Below are 16,594 nucleotides of genomic sequence, written 5' to 3' on the forward strand. Positions count from 1 at the left end.
TACCATCCAGCATATCATCATGCATTTCCGTGTCATCCCCATTATATTTATGAATTATTATGCTATATAACATATTTGCGAACTCCATATCCTCGACTCGTGGGATTAATTTGCTTCAAGATGTCAGTGTACTCTGTTCACACTCTAACCCACAACAGAACACTCCAAGAGACGAACTCCTATTGCAGCTGTACTATTCACGCAACTAGAGTGAGTACTTGTTAGTGCATGTACAACATGCCACTGTCGATTGGTGCTAACATTCAACTGCTGAGTTTTGCATGGGACACAATCTAGTACTGTTTTTGTGATGGGCGATTTACAATCTAAGCATGTTTTTGTGCAGTTCTGAACTTTCGAGATCTAGTATGTCCCTTGTGAGATAAGTTTACTTGCTTCATACTTAAGCCCTTCCTATATAATAATAATAATAATAATAATAATAATAATAATAATAATAATAATAATAATCATCATCATCATCATCATCATCATCATAATAATAATGATGATGATAATAATGTACATCATTCACCACCATAGTTAGATGGTATAAATCTGTGTCAGGTACTATTGTGAATCAATAGGACTGACTGGTGGCATTTGTGAATGCAACTCATGAGCTTTGGCTTACATTGTATCAGTTTGAAAATGAAGGCTCGCTTAAATTACAGCATTTTGAATATCAGTGCAGGTGTTCTTTGGAATTTAGTTTTACCAGTTCAGCATCATCATCCTAAATTGCAAAATTGAAAATTTACTCTTAGTATGTCATTTTCAAGTACAATACATTATAATTTGCCCATTATAATTTAGTAGGGAACAAAAAAAAAAGAAAAATTTGTCATACCTCTGGATCATTCATAGAAACATGGCTTTTGCTTCCTAGATTTTGTTGTCCCCGCCTTTTTCCAATAGATCTTTCATAGTCACATGACTTTTGCTTTCTAGATATCATCATCATCATCATCATCATCATCATCATCATCTCCCCATCCCCCTCCACTGTAGATAATTCAGAAAAGAATTTTGGGTAACAGTATTCGACTTATTACACTGTTTAAATGGGACATTATTTATTTTATCCATTTTTCATTATTTTTATTTTATTTTATGCTCAGTAAAGTTTACAGTCCACCCCAGTTGTCTAAATAGCATGCCATTATGTTGCTTCTTATGAAGTATTTTTGTTGTAACTCTAGCTGGGCTCTGTACAACATTGGTTGATGTTTGTCTCCCTGCTAGCAAAATCTATTACCATTTACCAGTTACGTAACTGTTCATTATTGCCATCAGAATCTGCATGTGCATAAGTTTCGAAATTCCAGTTAATTGTCTTGGGGCTTTTTGGTTTGTTCTTAGTTTTGTCTCCCTGTGAAGTTCCAGTATTTTTCTTTAAACATATGCCTCAGAAAACTGCAACTTAATAAAATGGCACTTTACCTAAACACGGCTTGATCAGGAAATAAGGCTGGAATTGAAGGTAGCTTTATTTGTACACCAACTACTTTCATCTTTCTGGAAAAAATGCAAGCAGTGAGATGTAGTGTTTAATACTGAACAGCGCCTGAAAATAAATGTAAATTTGTGTTACATGATGTCCAAACATAAGGGATCAATCCTGTTGAAAGTTATTTTTAATGATTAATAATAATCTGTGTTTTAAAATGAATTTAATGTACACCTGTCTGGGATGGCTCTTGGTGATGGGAAGTCTCTACAGTAAGTTCTGTAGCACGATTCACATGATGTGGACATAACCATGCAGGAAGATGTCTGGCCATGCATGCGTATTTTCGTCCATGATTTTTTTTTATCTCTAATGGAAGTATGGAAGGTACTGTATGAAACAAAAGTCACTTGTCAAAGGGGGAAAAGTTGTTGTAGTTGTTGTTGTTGACCAGTGCGAAGGATCTTGGATTTCTTCCATTCTCCTGCGGACATCCCAATAATATTTGGTGAGCTGTGGTGATAAATCAGCATCTATTTTCTTTATTGCTGGGCATTGTAGCAAATGTTCTTTATCCATGTTGGAGTTCTGATTTCTACACTGTGGATGTTGGTAGGTATTAATTCGATGTAGGAGAGCTGAAACAATCATGTCCGGTTGTTAAGCGAAATATAGCAACAGACTTTTTTCATGGTAAATCTCGGATGTTATTACTGTTTAGCAGAATGTTCCAAGATTTTCCTTCGCTTTTCTTGAGGAATTCCTGTTTACAAAAGGACTGGACTATGTGTTTGATCCTGACTTTTGTGGCAAGAAAAGAGATTTTATTATTTTGAGTTTGATGTTTGTTCCTTTTTTGGCCAGGAAGTCAGCCTTCTCATTACCTACTATTTCACAGTGTGAGGGTATCCATTGAAAAACTACCTCCACTTTACATGAAGATTATACGTGAAGATTAATTTTTGGTCCTACAGAATATATCTGTTATGGTAACAATTGATATTAGAGGAGAAAAATTCGCTCCAGCTCTGGGGATCGAACCCAGATCCTTGGTTCTACGTACCAAGCACTGTCACCATTGAGCTATGCCAAAGTTCAATCCACAACGCCGGATCGAATCCTTCTCTTCCAGTGTTTTTCCCTTTGTGGCCTGACTCCAAGTTCGACATGTACGTTGACATTTATATTAAGTCAACTGCCATTATATAAGGAGCACACTCAATTGAGTGACTTGGTGGCCAGGATTCCAAAGTAATGTGCACTGTTGGGCGAAGAATCTGAGTAGTGCTGTGGAATCCTGGCTACTAAGTCACTCAGTTGAGTGCGCTTCTTGTATAATGGCAGTTGACTTAATATAAATGTCAATGTACATGTCGAACTTGGAGTCAGGCCACAAAGGGAAAAACTCTGGAGGAGAGGGATTCTATCTGATGCTGTGGATTGAACTTCGGCATAGCTCAATGGTGAGAGTGCTTGGTACATAGAACCAAGGTCCCATGTTCGATCCCTGGCACCGGAGTGAATTTTTCTCCTCTGATGTCAATTGTTACCTTCACTTTGTTAAATTTATGTATGTGATGAAAAAGCTGTTTTAGGACTGTATTGATTGCTTCTATTTCACCATCATAATGAGTGGACAGTGTTCCAAGAAGTATGTAAGAGCTAAAAATGTCACTGTGGATTCCTGCTCCAGCATTACTGTGTTTATCAAGCGGAGATCCATCTGTATAAATATGAAGCCATTTAGATTTTGGATATCTTGTACGTATGGTTTCAATAGCTTGGTCGATATCACATTTTGCAGTGATGTATTGTATCAGATCATTTTCACATTTCTGGTCGAGCTGGGTTCCTCCAAGTTGGTGACCAGAGGGGTGCAATGGGCTCTCGTGCTATTCTTTTCATTCATACGAGTATATCGATTTAGCACCATCCAGCCCTTTCCGTTCTCTCTTCTTTTTCATCTCTATCTTTCTCACTGCTGGCCACCATTGCATGCGGAACACCCACCACATCATCACAGTCATTTTCACCTTTCCATCCCCGCTTTTAGTTTTTTGCCATGTCTGCCTATGTGAGGGATTTGTTAAAAATGCCTTGTTAGGCTTCATTCCTCTTCTACTTCTTTATATACATTATTAGCTGAAGTATCCTAGGCTTATAACTCCCGTCTCACAAGTGGGGATCTTTCCTATCTCCGTGGTTCTATCCCCATGGTTTCGAGCTCGGCTTCCAATTTGTGCGGCCCGACGGAGTGACCAGCAACGAAGCAATAGTGGACCCTTCATACTGCAAGTTTATGTGCCGAACCCGGACCAGAGGTCAAGTACACTCACGTAGAGCCCCAATGGGGGGCTGCACCCTGGTGCCCGACTCCGCTTGCCGGGATGGATATATCGCTCAGACGTGTTACTGCTGACTAATGGGTGTTGCAATGTAACCAACCACAAGTCTCCTGAAGTCGCATGCAGTCTCTGTTTATTCGACTTTGGTGGGCGAGGTTGGAGTTAGTCAGGTAGTCTGGTTATGTTTAGTGTATAGTGGAGGGTCATGGGCAGTTATTCCTGTGGTAGGGGCATAAAGTTGCGGCTCGCCTCTGGTGTAGAACTTGTCATGTAATGCCCAGTTTGAAAGGTAACTGGCATGAGGTGGGTTGCTTGGGATCGGGCTGTGGTGGGGTCCCCACAGCTTGCACAGACCGTGAAGAATATTTTAAGGCGTCTCTTTCTTACGCCCCCCCCCCCCCGTGTGGCAGGCTGATGCAGACGGTTCTGTAGGGGGGGGGGGGCAATTCAAAACGTCCTCACGCTCCTCTTCTCCTCCTTTAGAAAAAACAGAAGACTGTCCGACTGGTGGTCATATGACGAACACTGCAATGGACTTGGACCCTGAGAAAGTAACAGTCAACTTGGAACCAAAAAAACTATGAAAAACATCACGCCATTTTACGTGATACGCGCACTTGATGGACTCGTTGGCAAGGAATTCGACTCTACAACGGCAGTCTCCTCGTCGAGACTGTATCTGCAAAAGAGAGAGACGCTGTTGAAAGCAAAGTTGCTGGAATCATCCCCATCAAAGTTGAGCGACACTCCTCGCTAAACACTCCGCGAGGAGTTGTGCATACGGATTCTCTAGATGGTATGTCTGACAAAGAGTTCCAAACCATTTATTGTTTAAGTGGGACAGACGGACTGAACCCTTGAGCACAATCTTTCTGACCTTTGAAACGTCTCTCTTGCCAGAACACATCTTCGTCGGGTACGATCTTGTCCCTGTTCGTGCGTATGTGCGGAACCCAATGCAGTGTTTTAGATGCCAACTTTTCGGAGATATGCAGAAATGTTGCCCAAACAATATTTTATGTGCAAAGTGCGGCAGTGGTGACCATGGGGATTCCCCATGTCGTCCCAATGCCGAGCATTGTGTGAATTGTTCAGGGGACCACGTCGCTAAATCTAAAAATTGCCCAAAGTATATGGTAGAGAAGGATATTCAAGAGCTCCGAGTTCGGGAAAATATTACCTTTTTCGAGGTGTGCAAGTGTATTTTTGATCAAAAAAGGCTACGGAAAAGTCCTATGCATCAGTATTGCAGAAGGTAACACAGGGAATTGATGCATCCACGCAAATGCCACCTCTTGCAAGTATGCCTGGGAAGCAAATTGAGACCGCATCCCAGACATATGTGGATGCTGCCACACAGACTGCTGAGTCAGATGACACGTGTGGGCTTGATATCAGGCCTACGTCCCTAGAAAGATTGCTGTCGTGACAGCAGAGAAGGATTCTAGGCCTGATAGAACCCCTAGAACATTGCACTCCTAGTTCAGGTGGCGGGTCGATATCACACTCTCGATCATGTCCTCGATCAAGATCACGATCAGGAGTGCGACGAACTGCGAGTCACCACAGTCGAAGACTAAAGCAGTTGCAGACAAGGGCACCAAATCATAGAAAAGATAAGAAGAGAAGATCGCTTGTAAAGCCACCATCATGATTTAGCTCCTCGCGATGACTGATATTGTGCAGTGGAATGTGAATGGTGTATGCATACAGAATTCAACAGTTGATCTATCATGAGAACCCTACTATTTTATGTCTTGAGGAGACACACCTCCGATCTGAACACTCCCTGAATATCTCCGGATACAATGTTCACCAGTATGATCATCTTGCCGTTATTCGGGCCAGTGGAGGTTGTGCCATCCTACTCCGCTAAAGTATCTTTTCCTCTATCATCAATATTAACACTCCTCATCAATGCATAGCTGCTAGAGTAACTTTACGTACCATTCAGTTTTCAATAGTCTGTGTGTATATGCCCCCAGATACTCCTTTCACAGTGAATGAAATTCAACATATTCTGTCGTAGGTATCTGCTCCATATGTTAGTGGGGAATTTCAATCCATCCCACCACCCTTGGGGCTCAAATTCCGATGATGACAGAGGAAATAAAATAACACAGGTAGAGACATTAGGAAAGTTCAGGACATCAGAGAGGGTTTAGAATTGAATGGGTTACATCAGCTTTTTGTCTGTGCAGATGACGTGAATATGTTAGGAGAAAATCCACAAACGATTAGGGAAAACACTGAAATTTTACTTGTAGCAAGTAAAGAGATCGGTTTGGAAGTAAATCCCGAAAAGACAAAGTATATGATTATGTCTCGTGACCAGAATATTGTACGAAATGGAAATATAAAAATTGGACATTTATCCTTCAAAGAGGCGGAAAAATTCAAATATCTTGAAGTAACAGTAACAAATATAAATGACACTCTGGAGGAAATTAAATGCAGAATAAATATGGGAAATGCCTGTTATTATTCGGTTGAGAAGCTTTTGTTATCTAGTCTGCTTTCAAAAAATCTGAAAGTTAGAATTTATAAAACAGTTATATTACCGGTTGTTCTGTATGGTTGTGAAACTTGGACTCTAACTTTGAGAGAGGAACAGAGATTAAGGGTGTTTGAGAATAAGGCTTTTAGGAAAATATTTGGTGCTAAGAGGGATGAAGTTACAGGAGAATGGAGAAAGTTACACAACGCAGAACTGCACTCATTGTATTCATCTGACATAATTAGGAACATTAAATCCAGATGTTTGAGATGGGGTGGGCATGTAGGATGTATGGACGAATCCAGAAATGCATATAGAGTGTTAGTTGGAAGGCAGGAGGGAAAAAGAACTTTTGGGAGGCCGAGACATAGATGGGAGGATAATATTAAAATAGATTTGAGGGAGGTGAGATATGATGATAAAGACTGGATTTATCTTGCACAGGATAGGGACCGCTTGCGGGCTTATATGAGGGCGACAGTGAATCTAAGGGTTCCTTAAAAGCCATTTGTAAGTAATATTAAATAGTCTTAGGCTGTTATGTCTCATACAGTCCAGTTTAGATTCATTAGATTTTTTGCTTTTTCCTGTTTTTAATAAATTTTCACTTTATTATCTTAATTTAATATCATATCTGTTATTGTTCTGATGGAAATGACAGGGATCACAGCGTGTTTCCATGTACTCACTACTTTATCTATAACTTTTTCCACATTTACGCGCATTGCAGGTTCTTTACTTCCTTCATCCTTTAAATTCTATGCAAGTGAAGAGAAAATACCTCATTGCATCTCAATAGGTCGAGAGTGTTCTGTTATCCAATTCTTTTGGGGTACCAAAAATATCCTCTACCCTGACAGATGTCTTCTGTCCTGTTTTTACTTTGTGTATTTCACCATTAAAAACAATATGCAACACTCAAAACACACATACAATGGACTACTAGCAAAGGCTCGAGAGAAATTGACGAACAGAAAACAGAAGCGATAACACTCCTTATCTTCACCCACTCCCTCCATCTACACAGTACATACACTGATTTGAAATGTACTACTTCGCCAGTTTTGCAAGTGTCTGTTCAGTCATCTATAGAAGTATTTATAACATTTGAATGTAATTTTATCTAAAGCTCTATATTTTTTTGTGCATAATTGTTAGATATAATGACAACTTTTCCGCACTACATGTTTTTTAAATTCGTAATTTAATTTTTTCGATACACCCTATTGTTTACATCTTTCATACTGAATACGAGTACTGGAGAGTGAACCAGTTTGCCTTAGTGCGTTAAATGTTTCACTAATAGTCTTCTGAAACTGATCAGGAAGAGAAAAAGGAATTGGTTCGGTCACTGACTGAGAAGAAACTGCCTACTGAAGGATGTGCTGGGAGGAATGGTAAATGGGAGAAGAGTTCAGGGCAGAAAAAGATATCAGATGATAGACGATATTAAGATTAGAGTCGGGCAAACAGCCTCTTACTCCCGCTCGTTCTCGTAGGCGAGACTAGCTGGCCGATAACGCCAGTTCCGAGAACCGTATTCTCGAGATTGGCTCTCTCGGGAACGAGGAATACCGGGTCCCGGCCTGTTATCGCACGGCCGACTTATCGTTATGAAATGCGTACACCGACTGCCGGCTTAATTGCCGCTCATTACTGCAATTCGTGACTCTTTCTGAAATATGAATGTTCATAAAGTAATTTAAGAAGGCACAGCAGTGTGGTATGCAATAATACAGCACATTATGATTGTCGACATTTTTACAGAAGTCACACTATTTTAATGAACTATTTATTGCCTTTCCGGAGAAGCAAAATAATGCAGCACTTTCAGCCATTACATAATCCTAAGCTAGTCTAAAACAATAACAAGTTATGGTTGGAGCTATGATATACTTTCTCGCTATCAGCATTTTGTTGACATTCATATTTAATCATTCGATAGTGTTTTGTATACGCCATAGTAATGGATATAAAACGACTGTATTATTATTATTATTATTATTATTATTATTATTATTATTATTATTATTATATTGCGCGTTCACATCTGGATGCTTCGTTGTTATGCAAGGGCATCTTCATCAACATAAGTAATTATTGCGCTGTGTAAGGACGAAATAAAATAATACTTATTTATATTATTATAAAGAACCAAAGACTCTGACAAAAGATATTTTTGTTTCCCAACTGATAAAATGCTGAATGTGAAATGGAAACACTTTTGCAAGGGGAAGGACAGAATTACGAAATAGAGTAGATCCTTTCACAAATTGATCATAATTACTTACAAATGCGTTTTAAGGAACCCGGAGGTTCATTGCCGCTCTCATATAAGCCCGCCATCGCATCGGTCTCTATCCTGAGCAAGATTAATTCAGTCTCTACCATCATATCCATTTTTATATTATCTTCCCATCTATGTCTCTGTCTCTCCAAACGTCCTTTCCTTCCGGCCATCCAACTAACACTCTATATCCATTTCTGGATTCGCCCATACATGCTAGATGTTCTGCCCATTTCAAACCTCTGAATTTAATATTCCTAATTATGTCAGGTGAAGAGTACAATGCGTGCAGTTCTACGTTGTGCATCTTCCTCCATACTCCATCCCTCTTAGCCCCAAATATCTTCCTAAGAATCTTATTCTCGAACACCCTTAACCTCTGTTCCTCAAAGTGAGAGTCCAAATTTCACAACCATACAGAACAACCGGTAATATAACTGTTTTATAAATTCTAACTTTCAAGTTTTTTGAGAGCAGGCTGGATGACAAAAGCTTCTCCACCAAATAATAACAGGTATTTCCCCCCCCCCGTATTTATTCTGCGTTTCCTCCTGAGTGTCATTTATATTTGCTTTATCATAACAACAGAGAATAAAAAGGGTTATTATTATTGTTATTATTATTATTATTAAATTAGTTACTTTACGACACTTTATCAACTGCTATAGCTATCTAGCGTCTGAATGAGATGATAATGCCAGCGAAATGAGTCCAGGGTCCAGCGCCGAAAGTTACCGAGCATTTGCTCTCAGTGGGTTGAGACGAGAAACCTCAGCCGGTAAAGGCTGGTTCACAATAAACCGGGAACGGAAACGACAACGAGAAATAATGTTAAAATGTATTTAAATGTGAACATTCACAACTAACGAGAAGATTGCCGGAGCCTGGAAACGGGAACGTGAAAGTTAATTGTGAATGCTCACATTTAAATGTATTTATTTTAACAATATTTCCGTTATCGTTGTCATTTCCGTTCTCGGTTTATTGTGAACCAGTCTTAACTTGTCCCAACCAAGATTCGAACCGGAAGCCAATCGTTTCACAGTCAGGTGTGCTAACCGTTACTCTACAGCGATTATTGTTATTATTATTATTATTATTATTATTATTATTATTATTATTATTATTATTATTATTATATCATTATTATTAGTATTACTGTTATCATCATTATCGTAATAATTAGGATGATTAAGATTATGATTATCAGGATTATTATGATGGTTATTATTTATTACTGTCTTGTAAGTTATCATTAGGTACCGGTACAAGTATTAGAAATCTGATTAAATCTTAATTTGTTATTCTCGTTCCTACAACATATAGGATAATTATTATAAACTATATAGGCCTATATCATTTTATATTGTACCGTGGCTAGAATACAATAATGATTGTTCTGTAACAATAATTTATAACGTACAAACCAAGAGAAAGTGTAGTTTTCTATAGTACAGGCTGGTTCACAATAAACCGCGAACGGAAACGAGAACGGAAATAATGTTAAAATAAATGTACAGTATTTAAATGTGAGCATTCAGAATAGTCAATTGTGAATGCTTACCTTTAAATACATTTATTTTAACAATATTTCCGTTCTAGTTCTCGTTGCCGTTTCCGTTCTCGGTTTACTGTGAACCAGCTTTTAATATTTTCATGTTTCATATCATTGTGTTACAAACTATCTTTTTATTTAGTTGCTATAAAAGATAGCCTAATTACTGTAAAGTGTAAACCATCTTGGACTATATAGCCTCATTTTCAACTACCTATATTAAAATACCATTTAATACATCCGTACAATAACGAGTTTTCATGCGTTGAAGGGTTCCGTACAAATTTTACAGAACAAACGTTTGAGTCATGAGTCCTGCGCTAACAGGTTAACTCGCCGTTATTCGAAAACCAGTAAAAATTTTGAGTAGCCATCACTTTTAAAAGTAATTTCCATCCTTTCTCAACATTTCTCTCGCTTTGACCCCCCATCTAACGTGAAAAACAAAAAAGTTTGCCGCTTACCAGAGGTGAAGTCTGAACAGATCTATCTCCATCGAAGTTAATTTTTTTTTTAACTCTCCAAAAAAGATTTTCAGTTCGATTTGTTTTTCTATGCTTTCCTTAGACATTGAGCTATCAATCCAAAAAATTACAGCGCGATTGATTAAGTATTATAGGAGCTACGACATGATATATATTTAAAGAACCGGGAAATGTATAAGCCAATGCTTCCTATAGGAGCACTGCCCGAGCGATATTGCTTTCTTATCATTACTACAGTCCCGCCTAGACCTCCGAGACTGTCGGGAGTGACCTAGTATCGGTAATCTCGGGAGCAAGAGAATCTCGTGTTCTCTATCAATGAGTCATTTGGCTACGTTAGGTACTCGCGCACTGGGCGAGACTGAGGTGATTATGCAACCGAGAACGGGCGATAATATGAGGCAGTCTGCCCGACTCTAATTAAGATATATGGATTATATGCAGACACTAAGAAGCACAGAGAAAATAGGAAAGATTGGAGAATGCTGGGTTTGCAGTGAAAAATCTGCCATTTGGCAGAACACTATGTATGTATGTATGTATGTAATAGTCTTAGAATTTGGAATTCCACAATTAGGATAATGGCGGTGATATTCGGCTGCAACAGCTAATGCTTTTGTCCTGGTTCTTATCATGGCCATGGCACTTGTCATAATCCTTATTGTGGTCTTTGTCATGTGCCTTTTGTAATTTTGGGTTTATTATGGTCATTGTGTGATCCTTATTGTGGTACTTCTTAGTATCCTTGTTGTATTCCGTACCATGATCATTATTGTTTTTGTCCTGGTCCTTATTGTCTTTGTCATTGTTCTATATTTTGTCATGTTAAATTTTACGCATTTTCCTCACACACAGCATAAATAAATACCATATTGACATATTCCTCAGTTGTAAATTTGTACAGCATCTCGAGACAACTACCAAGCTGCTAACTCCATAATGTATGACCGTTAGCTGAACTTGTGACAAATGACTCTCAATGGATTTCAAAGGAAGCATATACTGTGACATTTGAGAGTTCTATTCGCACAACACATTTGGAAAATCAATATTTTCCTAATAATTTTTTTCCTTTCTCACATAATTCAGGAATAATTAATTTTCTAAACAAGTTCCAAATCTTGTTAAGTTTTATGTAGTTGTAGACACAGATAATTTTTATTGCAAGTATATGATTAAACATGCACAGAAATATACATACAGGGTTATTGACGAAGTTTTACCACCACTAATGGAGCTTTTTCCTAAAGTGGTTTGGAACTTGTTTAGAAGATCAATTATTCCTGAATTATGTGAGATAGGAAAAAATTGTATTAGGAAAATATTGATTTTCCAAATGTGTTGGTGTGAATAGAACTCTCAAATGTCAGAGTATGTGCTTACTTTGAAATGCATCGTCACAAGTTCAGCTGATGGTCACACATTATGGAGTTAGCAGCTTGGTAATTGTCTCAAAATGCTGTACAAATTTACAACTGAGGAATATGTCGATATGGTATTTATTTATGCTGTATGTAAGGATCGTTGTCTTTTTGTCTTTCTTTTTGTGGTCTTGTCTTTGTAGAGGTCCTTATTGTGATCCTTACTGTTTTTGTCAGGTCCTTAACATGGAATTTGTTGTCTTTGCCATGATCCTTTTCATGGTTCGTGGTCTTGTTGTCCTCCTTGTCTTCTTCATATTCCTTATTGTGGTAGCTGTCGTGGGCATGGTCCTTTCATTCTCCTAGCCATAGTCCTTACCTGGTAATATTTGCTGTGGTATTTATCATGGTCCTTATTGCTTTTGTCTTGATTCTTATCATGGCTATGGCACTTGTAATCCTTATTGTGGTCTTTGTCATATACCTTCAGTAATTTGGTGCTTGTTATGGTCCATATCGTGATCCTTATTATGGTACTTGTCAGAATCCTTGTTGCAGTCTGTATCATGATTTTGTCCTGGTCCTTATTGTCTTTGTCATGGTTCTGTATTTTGTCATTTTAAAATAATACGGTTTTACTCATTTGGCAGTTGACTTTTGTGTCACATGGTAGATAATGTAGTTTTTATCACAAGGTCTTAAAAAGCAATACAGCAGTCTGACCGATCACAGAGTTACTCAGGAATGCATTGAGTGCCAGGTGACCTGTACTAAGGTCGTGTTCCAAAGTCTTTTGAGGAGGTGAAGTCAGTGAAGTCACTTGCATACTTTCCCTCCTGGAATGTCTTGCTAAATGGCCCAGGTTATAATATTGTCAGTATATTGGAATGGTACCTGCCTGCAATGAGATCAAAAGGTTGTATTAATGGCTTCTCTCTGTCTAGTCTCAGTGGCTCATTTGGTTAGTATTTAAAGTAGTTATTGCCATTTTAAATTATTTCCTCAATGCTTGTTAAGACATTTTAAATTTCATTGTAATTTTTAAAGAGAATCACGTCATTTACAATGATATAAGATCTGAATTCTAATTATTTGTTAAAATAATATCACAGAGCCACTTTTTTTTGTAATATATAAGCCTATATTTTCATAGTTAATACATTCATTATATTGTTTATAATATTATAATTTGTAATTTTGTATTGTCTGTGATCAATAACACTTACCGAAAATGTATCTCCTTATGTTCTGATGCTTAATCCCAGGGCTCTGTAGAACTCGTTTTTTAACGTCATTCAGGAAATAAAAAAGATTCGCAGGTATAGGGCTCCAATTTGCTCCCTTCTGCATGACACGAGAATCCCTAGTTGTGTGAGCTATTGTGACAACACAAAAGGCCTTGCTTCTGTTCAGTGTGTTGATCTCGTCATGAAGGTCCAAATTTCGATGTTACTGGACGATTTATATATACGTATTTGTGTATTATTTACAACACATGAACATTTTTCTTGAAGTTTTTGAAGTAAGTTTTGGAACAAGTTCCAACATCAAACCAAATAGAGTGAATTTAAATAACTGATTTATGCGTTGCCTTGTGTATCTGTTATCTATGCTCTTAGTCTCTGACCATGCGCAATGTCTTGCATCTGAGACTGAATATTCCAGTATCACATTGTTTTTTGGACAGGTGTACATTATTTAATAACTTATACACCCTATTTTGCGATATAAAAGTGTTTTATGAAAATGTTCACAAAAATTAAGCATTCCCTTTAAAGTTGAAGTTTCCTACTGTTACCAGAATTTTTAAGGTGCTATAATTTAAGTTTGTCCTTGCTATAGCATCAGACGTAACAGGAGAAATCTTGGTATTCTAGAGTGTCATAAGATTTTAAGAACAACTATTAAAATTAAATAATTATTACTTGAATGGATCCCAGTGCACTATGGAATGGGAAGTAATGAGGCAGCAGACTTCTTGGCCTAGAAAAGTATAAAAAATATTTCAAATTCATCTTTGCCTGTGTCTTACAACTATAGTAAATGAATAGTAAGATCAGAATACAACAATTTAATTAAAAAATGGCAATGTTTCTGAAGCAAATGACAAAATGGAGATATTGTGCAGTACATTTAATTTTAATAACTTGCTAAACTTCATGCCCTTTTTAAACCCCACTAACTATATATATATATATATATATATATATATATATATATTTTTTTTTTTTTTTTTTCTTGCTTATCGGCCAACCATCACTATCATTATGGAAAAAAAACCATATTGTGTTTTGTCTGTTTTGTAGTAAGATATTTCCTGGTTTGTTACAATATTTAATGTGATTCTATTATATTTTTTAGAGTGATGCAGTAGTTGAAGGACAGGATCCAGGCGCTCATAGATTAGCAAAGGTAAGTCATGGACCCATTAATATGAAGAGCATTTACATGTGCATTCTTATAAAAACAACTCACTCACTCACTCACTCACGCACACGCAAAACTGCTGCCAGCAGCCATATGAAACTTAAACATAGCAAGAAATGGAGCTTCCTTCATGAGGAATGAATATAGTCTTCTCTACTATCATGTTTTTTCTCAGGCACATTTGGTCTATATTGGTATTTTGATCTATGTAGATTTTCAGGAGTGTCTACTTGAGATTGGTAGAGGATGTATGTGAATAGAGTATGGCTTACTTTTCATAACAACTCAACCCATTTATTTATTGAGAACTGAAAATGCCATAATTTTCATAACTTACAAGGTGAAGTACTGTTCTGGAATTGCAATGATAATAATATTGAAAAATTTAACAAGTTACATTTGAAGAATAGATAGAAGTTCGTCCTGGTTGATCTTATTACACTGGCTATTGGATCATAGGTTCGTGGGTTTAAGCCATACTGTGGTTATGGCTGTAAAATGTGGTAAAACCATTGGTATGACTTCCTCCAGTAGGAAAGTAAAGCTGGAACATCCATGTCTTAGATTTGCAGCACATAAAAGAACTCCATCGTTAATAGAAGGCTCCAGGCAAAATTCATTTGCCATTCGTGGCCCATATTGAATTTTGATGCTGAATTATCTCTGCATTTAAATGTACCATTAAATAAAATACTTTAGTTAAAGAATACATTTCAAAACACATAGGTTCTAGACATATTTAGTCAGACATACAGAAAAAATAAATTTTATAATGATGCCTTTCCTTGACCGACTGTACTGTGTGAGTAGATAGACAAACCACAGTGCTGCATTCTGGCTGTGCTGAATGCTTACATCCTCTGGCCATGCCTACGACATTCTATTGGTTATTATTAGGGCTAGGATTCTTAGGTACCGGTAAATAAATATTTTATAAATATTTTGTTTGCACTGTAATAGAAACTCATAATTGTGTTTTGAGTTTCGGACAAGATCACCTGGGCATATATTTTGAATTTCATTTTACATAAATACACATATTTTGAATTTTTTATGTAAATACTTTACTGTTTGTGAAAAGTGCAGCACTCAGAAAGAATGGCCCAAACGACTCCAAACTTGGGAGATGTTAGAACAGTGTACCATCAATAATTGATCGCGTTTTCAGAGAGATGGTTTACACATAGGCCCAATTGTGATATCTCTTGTGTCACCAGCAAGATCAGTGTTATGCCTTGCTCAGTCAATGCATAGCTTCCAAACGAAGTGGAAACGTGAAAGCTAGTGCAGGTATGGCTCGTCGACGTGGAAGGGCGCAATATCAGCAGGTCAGTTTGAACTGGACAGAATGGTTGGTCTTCCGGAAGCAGGTATCTCATACCATGACATTTCAGCTTGTACAGGGCATGCTGCTAAGACAGTGATGCGTGTGTGGAACCAGTGGATAGAAGAGGATCATGTGCAGAGACAAGCAGGTACTGGACCACGTAATGTGACCACAGCATGGGATAACCGCCATCTTGTCTGCATTGCCATGGCTGACCATACAGCTTCATCCACACTGTTGAGTCGACATTGGAGTACTGCAATGGGTTTAGACCTGTCTGCGTCAATGGTTCATTGCTGTCTTTTGAGAACTGGACTAATGGCTCACAGGCTGTTGCATTGGCTTCCATTGTCCAGAAACCACCAATGCTTCAGACTGCAATGGGCATGTGAACGCCATCACTGGCTTGCTGAGAGGCAAAAAGTAGTGTTTTTGGACGAGTCCCACTTCAACTTGTCCTACAATGATGACCGCATACGTGTTAGACACTACCATGGTGAACGCAATCTGAGAGCCTGCTTTGTTGTGGCATAGTGGACAAATGCCTAGTGTGATGGTTTGGGGCACGATTGGATACAATATGCTATCTACGTATTCAGGGCAATCTGAACAGCAACTGCTACATTAGGGATGTTTTAGAGAATGAGGTACTGCCCCTCCTTCAGGCAACTCCACGTGCCATATTTCAGCAGGACAATGCCCGGCCACATGTGGTGAGGATTGTGAAAGCCTTCTTTGAAGAACAACGGGTATCACTGCTTCGCTGGCCGGCATGTCACCCATCGAACATGTCTGTGATATGGTTGGCCGGCAACTTGTTCATCATGGTCCTACAGCACCCACTCTTGATGCTTTGTGGA

At 38.1% G+C, this 16,594-nt stretch overlaps 1 protein-coding gene across 7 annotated transcripts in view; it reads left to right on the forward strand.

Moving 5' to 3' along the window:
* snama (something that sticks like glue) overlaps positions 1 to 16,594 on the forward strand; it is a 311,868-nt gene that overhangs the window by 64,445 nt on the left and 230,829 nt on the right. For all 7 annotated transcript variants that reach the window (XM_069841358.1, XM_069841357.1, XM_069841356.1 and 4 more), the window contains one exon: positions 14,342 to 14,392. In XM_069841358.1, coding sequence (XP_069697459.1) covers positions 14,342 to 14,392 — 51 coding nt within the window. The remainder of the gene's footprint in view (positions 1 to 14,341; positions 14,393 to 16,594) is intronic.

Source organism: Periplaneta americana, chromosome 12, assembly GCF_040183065.1.
Source record: "Periplaneta americana isolate PAMFEO1 chromosome 12, P.americana_PAMFEO1_priV1, whole genome shotgun sequence".
NCBI classification, from domain to species: Eukaryota; Metazoa; Arthropoda; class Insecta; order Blattodea; family Blattidae; genus Periplaneta; species Periplaneta americana.